The sequence below is a fragment of the Ipomoea nil genome, unplaced genomic scaffold, assembly GCF_001879475.1.
Source record: "Ipomoea nil cultivar Tokyo-kokei standard unplaced genomic scaffold, Asagao_1.1 scaffold0642, whole genome shotgun sequence".
Classification (NCBI taxonomy): domain Eukaryota; kingdom Viridiplantae; phylum Streptophyta; class Magnoliopsida; order Solanales; family Convolvulaceae; genus Ipomoea; species Ipomoea nil.
In genome coordinates, this window is record NW_017617070.1 from 4,662,114 (window position 1) to 4,669,868 (window position 7,755).

The 7,755-nt window shown below is 38.7% G+C and overlaps 1 protein-coding gene across 3 annotated transcripts; it reads right to left on the reverse strand.

Moving 5' to 3' along the window:
• Positions 1-3,285: 3,285 nt before the first annotated feature.
• Positions 3,286-7,062, reverse strand: LOC109174353. Of its 3 annotated transcripts, XR_002053055.1 has the most exons (6): positions 6,197-7,062; positions 5,487-5,683; positions 5,140-5,372; positions 3,623-4,447; positions 3,354-3,401; positions 3,286-3,304 (listed from the first exon to the last, which is right to left on the reverse strand). XR_002053055.1 is itself a non-coding variant. In XM_019323595.1 (5 exons), the coding sequence occupies exons 1-4, from the start codon at positions 6,915-6,917 to the stop codon at positions 3,628-3,630; spliced, it is 1,971 nt and encodes a 656-aa protein (XP_019179140.1). In that variant the 5' UTR covers positions 6,918-7,062; the 3' UTR covers positions 3,316-3,401; positions 3,623-3,627. The 3 variants fall into 3 exon arrangements, 2 of the variants coding, with proteins under 2 accessions (XP_019179140.1, XP_019179139.1); XM_019323595.1 differs by lacking the exon at positions 3,286-3,304 and having other exon boundaries at positions 3,316-3,401; XM_019323594.1 differs by lacking the exon at positions 3,286-3,304 and having other exon boundaries at positions 3,316-4,447.
• Positions 7,063-7,755: the final 693 nt, after the last annotated feature.

Below are 7,755 nucleotides of genomic sequence, written 5' to 3' on the forward strand. Positions count from 1 at the left end.
CAAGCTCCCCACTGGCTAGACCACCTTAAGGAGTACAAGAAGATAAACGTCCTCCCCCAAGCGAGGGGGAGGCCAAGCTCGTGAAAAGGAGGGTCCCAACCTGCCTACTCCTCGAGGACACACTCTACAGAAGGTTCTACGACGGCACCCTGATACTCGACCTATACCTCAAGGAGGGCCACCGGAGAGACCCAGTCTCCTCGTCCTACGGCTTTGAAGCCCGGACCTCCTCCGAGGTAGCCATACCTTCCCCCTGGGCAGAAGAATACGACCCTAACGTCAACGGGGACAACCACTGGACCTCCGCGCCGAGAATTACCAACGCCAAGCTAAGGCTTACCACGACCGCATTATCCTCGTCCTATTATTATCGGGTTTAGTAATTTGGGTTACCCCGGGTTAATTAAATCCATCAGAACATTATGAACCTTTTATATGAACCTCTATTAGTGTTTATGTAAATTAATATTTAAATTTATGAACATATAAAGCAAATATTATGAACATTATACATTATAATGTTATTAAACACATGATACATTATATTAGTTGATATTTAATATAAAATGATATTATTTTGAACTAAGACTCACCATATAAAGTGAATCATGCTCCATGATATAATTTGCCGTAGCTCACCCAAATATCTAGATTTCGAAATCATGCATTTTCATGTAATGTGCGTTTGCACTATGCAGATGCACCAATACACCATTATTTTGTTTTGTTTTCATTTTACATATGCAGTATATATTTTATATTTATTGAGATTCCATCCTATAATCACCTATTTGAAATGGTAACAAATGTACCATCACACTACATAATAATTGACATTTTATTTCATATTTAATTGACATTTTATTTCATATTTAGTTACACGCATATAGTTATATTGAAAATCTGTTCCACTTAATTTTGTGTATTTTATTTTGAAATTAGAACATTTCTTATTCGTAAAAGAAAGAGTTAATTCTACTGGAGGTCCCTTGTCTTTGGTGGCAATTTCAAATTAGTCTCAGACTATCGTTTTTTGGACAATTTTAATCCTTCTCATGATTTTTTCTATTTTTAGTAAGGACATTTTTGTCTCTTCATATTTTTCTTTTGTTATTTTTCGGGTTTCAACCAGTTTAATTGGTTTAGGACTTTACTAAAAATTGGTTGAAAAATGTGGTTACTAAAAATCACAGGTTACCTAATGTCCTAAACCAATTAAACTGGTTGAAACCAAAAAAATAACAAAAGAAAAATATGAAGAGACAAAAATGCTCTTACAAAGAATAGAAAAAATCATGAGAAAGATTAAAAATGTCCAAAAAACAATAGTCTGGGATGTAAAATGACAAAAATGATAGTCTAAGACTAAATTTGAAATTGCCACAAAAAACAAGGGACCTCCGGTGGAATTAACTCTAAAAGAAATGTCTAAATTTGTTAAAATAATTTAGAACAAATTGCACTTTTGGTCCTGTGACTATTAAGGTACTGATAATTTGAGTACGTGACTTTCAAAACTCTCAATTTAAACCTTTAACTATGCAATTATTAGCAGATTTGGTCCTGCCCGCCAATTTTGACCGGAAAAATGTAATTGGGTTTGAATTTTTTTTTTGACGAGGTTAAAACAGTCATTGCAAGGGAAAATAAAAGGGGGGAAATTTCATCTGGTCGCTAGGCGGCGGTGAACTCGTCCTGTTTTGAGAAGTCCAAAGTTTTGGCCCTTGATTGTAATATCAGCATCTTGCTTCTGATCTTCGTGGATTTCAATGACCCTCCCATGAAAATCCCGACGTCGGATTCTTGTAACGACGGGAGGTGTCGGATGGAAGTTGCGCTGACGGTGGATGCTACCACCTCCCCCTTTTGTCTCAGGCGCTAAATCAGAAGCAATTGGTCGGCCGGAGAAGAATCTACAAACACACAGTACAACTCTCATCAATCATATTAATCCCTTTAACCACAGCTCCTTCGATTCCAGAATGGAAAGCCATTATTATGGAAGTCTTGATGTTATCTTCAACCACTAGCTTCAATTTCACCCCAAGATAGGATACATATATTTAGTTATTTATTCGTGATTTTTGATGTTGACTTCGTTGGTACTCGGCTGTGGGAGTTGAAATTGGTAGAAAAGAAGAATTGATTGCGCCCAGGAATTTGTTCTTTAGCTATGTAAAAGTTCAGTTTCCTGCTGGGTTTTGGCTTATTTGGTTCATTTTTAGGAAAAACTTGATCTGCTCGTTTTGGTTCGAGCTCACTCGCAATGACTCGTGGTCGAATCGATTGTGCGGTTCTGATTAAGCATTTTTATTTAAATGATTGCCCAATAATAAAAATAAACAAATAAATAAAAGAAGAGGTGTATATATGCAGAATGGATGTGTCTGGCCTTGAGTGAACTGAGATGGGACAAAGCCGCCGTTAGAGAAGGCGGCGACGGAATATTGGCAAAAGCTACGGAGTCATCCACAAACCAGGAGTAAAAGAACCAAGAAGAAGATGAAGAAGAAATGACTTATTTGCCCCCAAATTAACAAAATTAAAATGGATTAAAAGATTCCGGCAACAAATTGGCCGGCAGGACAAATCTGCTAATAATTGCATAGTTAAAGGTTTAAATTGAGAGTTTTGAAAATCACGTATTCAAATTATCAGTACCCTAATAGTAACAGGATCAAAAGTGCAATTTGTTCAATAATTTATTTTAAAGTGACCTTAGCAATGTGTTTTTTTTATCAATTCTTTTTCCTACCAATTAAGAGAGTGAGGGTTGAGAAAAAAGAGATAAAAAGAAAAAGAAAAAAAATTGAAAACACGAGTCCAACCCGCTCACCATCTATGCATTTTTTTCTCCCCTTCTATCCCCCAAAAATTCATACTCTCACAAATTTTCTTCTTCTTTTTACTCACATCTCTCTCGTCCGACTCATTTAAGGTTGCATTTGGTTAGAAACTCTTTTATTTTACAATCAGATTTGATACTCATTATTATAATTATTTGTATATTTTTACTATCTTATCATCATATTCAAATTCTTTATTAATTACGGAGTGTTAAACTATAAAACTCATTACCTTTCTCGTGCTCCTTTTGAATATATGCATTATATTTTCTGAAATGCAAACCATTACCCCCAAAGCCCACTGGACAAAACTAATAATAATATAATGTCGTGGAAGTGAAACAATATATAATATTTTTTCATCTTCATGCTTAATTACACTACACTGTCACTTTTTACAAATCCGCTAAATTGAAATCAATTAACAAAAATGGACAAGTGGATACACACTTTACTTTACAAATGGGAGTTATGAAATTTACTAATACATTTAATAACAAGGCATGTTAAGTTTGGACAATAGATCAAATTGCCCAAAACTATACAAACATAATACACTTCAAACCCAATGGGTAGCTCAAGTAGCAAATGAATTCTCTTTGTGGGGAAAAATTTCAAGAATCGGGATAAGGGTTCAATTCCACAAGTGACAATTCCCTCTGGGCTAGCTTCCATGCCTCTCAGAGCGAACGGGGATTAGTTGGGTGAACCCAGACCTCAAAACAGACGAAGAAAGACCCAGAACACCTTGTACTTTACACAAAAAAATACACTTCAATCTTCAAGTAGGGCGGTTTTGGGATTGCTGTGCTACTAGCAGCCCCAATCTTTGGTAAGCATCTAAGCAGGCGTGGGAGTAATCTGTGATGGAATGGAAAAGCTGAGGCAGTCTAACCTTGAGATTTCCCAATGATTTCTCCCTCACTTCAATGCACTGCTTCTGGTGAGCCTCGATTTCGTCTTCTAATCTCTTCTTCAAGCTCAACACTACAAACTGCTTCTCAGCAATTGGATCTTTGGGATTTGTTGTCTCCATTATTGCACCAACTTTGTCAGCAGCCTCCATTGTTCTGCGTTGCATATACTTTTGGTACCATTCTTCGAACGCCTGCCTCTTTCGAACGTATTCTTTTCTAGTTTCCTCACACTTTTCCTTGAGCCTCACTTCTTCTTCCTGCTGAACAATGATGGTCCTAATCACGGCTTCGAAGGAAGCAATCGCGCTTTTAGCGAGCTCATCAGGGAGCTTCTCGAGAAGCTCATGCCAGGCTTGAAGGAGCGGCTGAATTGGCGGGGGAGGAGGAGGAGGAGGAGAAGAGATTGTTTTGTCCTTGAGGCTGCTGTTCTCCATGGGAATCAGGTTTAGCTTCAGCCAGGCGTTTAGGGCTTGGATGTAACTCTTTTGGTTATTCACAAGATTCTCAAACTGTTGTCCCCAGTCTGCAACAACCTTGGCAAGCTGGATGGTATGCTCAAGGTGATGCTTGCTTGTTTCAATGGGGGTAGTAGTAGTAATGGAGATATCAATTGATTTGAGGTGAGTAGCAATGTTCAGCTGGTTTTCATGATGTGTGTACATGGATTCCCACATCCTGCCCATCCTGCAAATCAAATATTCAGGGACAAGTAGAAGAAATGGTCACAAATATTTGAACTTACCCACCAACTACTAATCTGCGCCAAAAACTATTACTAGTAGCTAAGACGCAACTTTACTTGACCGGCCCAAGATCAAGCGCTTACCTCTCACGCCAAAAGCTATAGCTAATAGCGAAGACGCAACTTTATCTCCTTATAGACCATCATCACATTTTCGAGATGCTGGACTTTCTTTTACTAGCCTCAGTCCAACAATCCCCAGTCACTAGGTGCTAGTCTTGGAATTTTTCAGTCTCTGCACAACAATCCTTCAGCCACCGCCCAACAATCCTTCAGCCACCAGGTGCTAGACTTGGTCTTAACTGGCCTTTCGCCCAAGAATCCTCCCGCCACCAGGTGCTAGACTTGGTCTTTACTGGCCTTTGCCCAACAATCCTCCAGCCACGGGTGCTAGACTTGGCTTTTATCGGCCTCCGCCCAACAATCCTCCCGCCATGAGGTACTAGACTTTGTCTTTACTGCCCTCCGCCCAACAATCCCTCAGTCACAATGTGCTAGATTTGGCCTTTACCAACCTCCGCCCAACAACTATGTACTGTAATTACACTTCTGTTGCCATTTCAAATGGGTGGTCACAGGACATATACTATCTTGTAAAGATTTATCAGTGTTTCAAAAAAAAAAAAAAACTTACCCATGAACAAGGTCAACAAGTTTTGGGTACAATTGCTTGTCTCGAATAGTGTTCAGTTCAGTGAGGGTTGAATCCAAAGATTGCATGTCAACTATATAGCGTGTATGCAAATGAGTAACACCAGCCTTTGTTTTCTCCAATAATGCCTCAGAATTAGTAGCATTATTCCCCTTTTTCAGCTTGTTTAGCAGCCTCACTTTCTTTTGATATTCATGTTTTATCAGTTCCCCAGCCTATTAGCCAGCCAACATAGAATAATAAATTAAAGCAACATTTATGGTTAACTAACTCAAGAACAACATTAATTAGTAAAACTAGATAAAGTATGTATAATGAATGAGACGAACCTTGACTTCCTGGTATAATTTCTTCTCCCATGCCAGCAACTTATCCAAAACACCAGCATGTGTCTCATATTCATCACTGCCCAACTCATCCTTTGTATCATTATCACCATTACCATTACCATTACCATTGGGTAAACCTTTAAATGAATTGTTCCATGTAATAACACGCATAACCCTTGCAGCATGGTCAATATGTCCTGTAAATACAAGGGGGCCAAAGCACCAGATAATTAAGACCCTAAAATACAGAACAATATAATGATCAAACAAGAATGGTGAGACCCTTAAGTTAGAGTTGAAATGTAAAATGCAAAATTCCAAGTTTAGGAGAATATAAGCAAATCTCATTCAAAACATAAAAGGGGTGTTTTTTTTTTTTTGAAAATAAAAGGGGTGTTTAGTAAATAGTTGTTAGCTAATTGAGCCAGTGAGTTTGACTAATTGATAAAATTAGCTATTCTATAAAGATGGCTGGTAAATTAACTGTGAGCTCATAGATATAAAATGACTTTCTCAAAAAGCTTATCGAAAAAAAATTGAATTGAACAGTTTTTTGAATTTTAGTGTTTTGGAGCAATAAATTGTTACAAATTAATCAAAAACTCATATTCGTTGTCTAACCAAGTTAAACATCTAATAGTGGTCAAACCAGTTAAAATTGACTGATCTAACTATTTTATCAAAGATAGCCTAAATTAAGAAGAAATTACCTGGATTTTGAGCAAAATTGGAGTGGTAATGCAAGCGAGTTGCCTGAAGCATAGTTGAAACCTCTTGAGCACATTCCGAAGCCTTGAGGAAATGATCATCAATCTCACCCAACACTTTAAAGAAATCCTCACTGTTGCCAAACCCCCCACCAGATTTTCTAATCTCCGGCGCCGCCGTGTTGGAATGCATAATAAAGTGTTTCTCTTTTGCCGGAGTTTGCTCCATCCCTTTCAACTCTTCAACACCCCCATTATTATCCTCTTCGGTCTCCTCCACTGACCCATCATCTTCTTCCTCAACTGATCCTCCCGCCATAAAGAAATAATCCCACGCCGCGCCTTTACTCTCCGGCGGAGGCGGAGGCGGAGGAGGCAGCGCCGCCTCTAGGGGCGTCTTCTCTGTTGTTTCCTCATCTATGGAGGAGATGCCCTTAACCATCTTCCCCGGCGGCTTCGAGATCTCAGGCATCGTCATAGCCCGCTGCAGCGGCGGCATTGGGGAGAAATTGGGTAACGGCGGCGGCGGAAGGGGCTCGGAACTCGGCTGCTGCTGGGCGTAGTGATTGAGGGCGGCGCCAGTGTTCTTGAGAGCCATGGCGTAGGCGGAGTGGACGGAAGCAAAGGCGTTGCGTACGGAAACGGCTTCTTTCATTAGATTCCTCCTCTCCTTGCATCTCAAAACCGATTCTTCGTTCTCTAATCTTGATTGCCCGCATCCCATTGCTCCTTCAATTCTTCCCTCAATTACATATACTCTGCAGATTATACAAAAACACGAGAGTTTTTTAAAATGCTGTACTGTAATCTACATACACACATACAGACTATATATAGAGAGAGAGCGAGAGAGAGAAAGAGAATGAGAGACTGAGTGGGGACTGGAAGGAGCACTGATGAGAACAGAGGGAACAGAGCACTGTACTGACAAAGGGAGGGTGGGCTGGAGTTTGAGACGCACGCGCCCAAGGGGGTAAGATTTTGAACCCACCAAAATATTTTTTTGAAACTAACCCACCAAAATATAACGGTTACATTTTTCTCAGGGTGAATTTTACGGCGTTACTTTAATAGGTAAGAATACTCAAAATATCATTTTTAGTCCTTTGATTATAATACATGTATAAGTTTTAGCCATTGACTATTAAAGTTTTTAATTTTGGTGCATGACTATTCAATTTGTATTACATTTGGTCTTTGACTATTAATATTTTTAAATTAAGTGTATGACTATTCAATTTGGATTCAAAAAAAAAAAAAAGTATGACTATTCAATTTGTATCACATTTAATCATGCTGTTAAATTTTTCGGTCAAAATTTTGACCAAGTCACCTGTGACAGACTAATTTATTTAATTTTTATTTTAAAATTATTTTAATAATTTTTAAATTAAAAATTTTAAAAATAAAAAAATTTATAAAATGACAACCACCTCACCCCCTCCTCATTCGTCTCAACTAGAGACGAAGGAAGAAAGGGGTGGGGTGGCCGACGTTTTCTTTCTCTCCATTCTTCCATTGTCTTCACCAGAGACGAAGAAAGAAGGGAGGAAGGAGAACCA

What these genes read in the sequence shown, in the direction of transcription:
- LOC109174353 (XM_019323595.1), bottom strand. Translation starts at nt 6,917, where the DNA reads ATGGGATGCGGGCAATCAAGATTAGAGAACGAAGAATCGGTTTTGAGA. An exon ending in AATTATACCAGGAAGTCAAG is followed by an intron (nt 5,373 to 5,486) that starts GTTCGTCTCATT and finishes GCTGGCTAATAG; the next exon opens with GCTGGGGAACTGATAAAACA. An exon ending in CTTGTTGACCTTGTTCATGG is followed by an intron (nt 4,448 to 5,139) that starts GTAAGTTTTTTT and finishes TTTGATTTGCAG; the next exon opens with GATGGGCAGGATGTGGGAAT.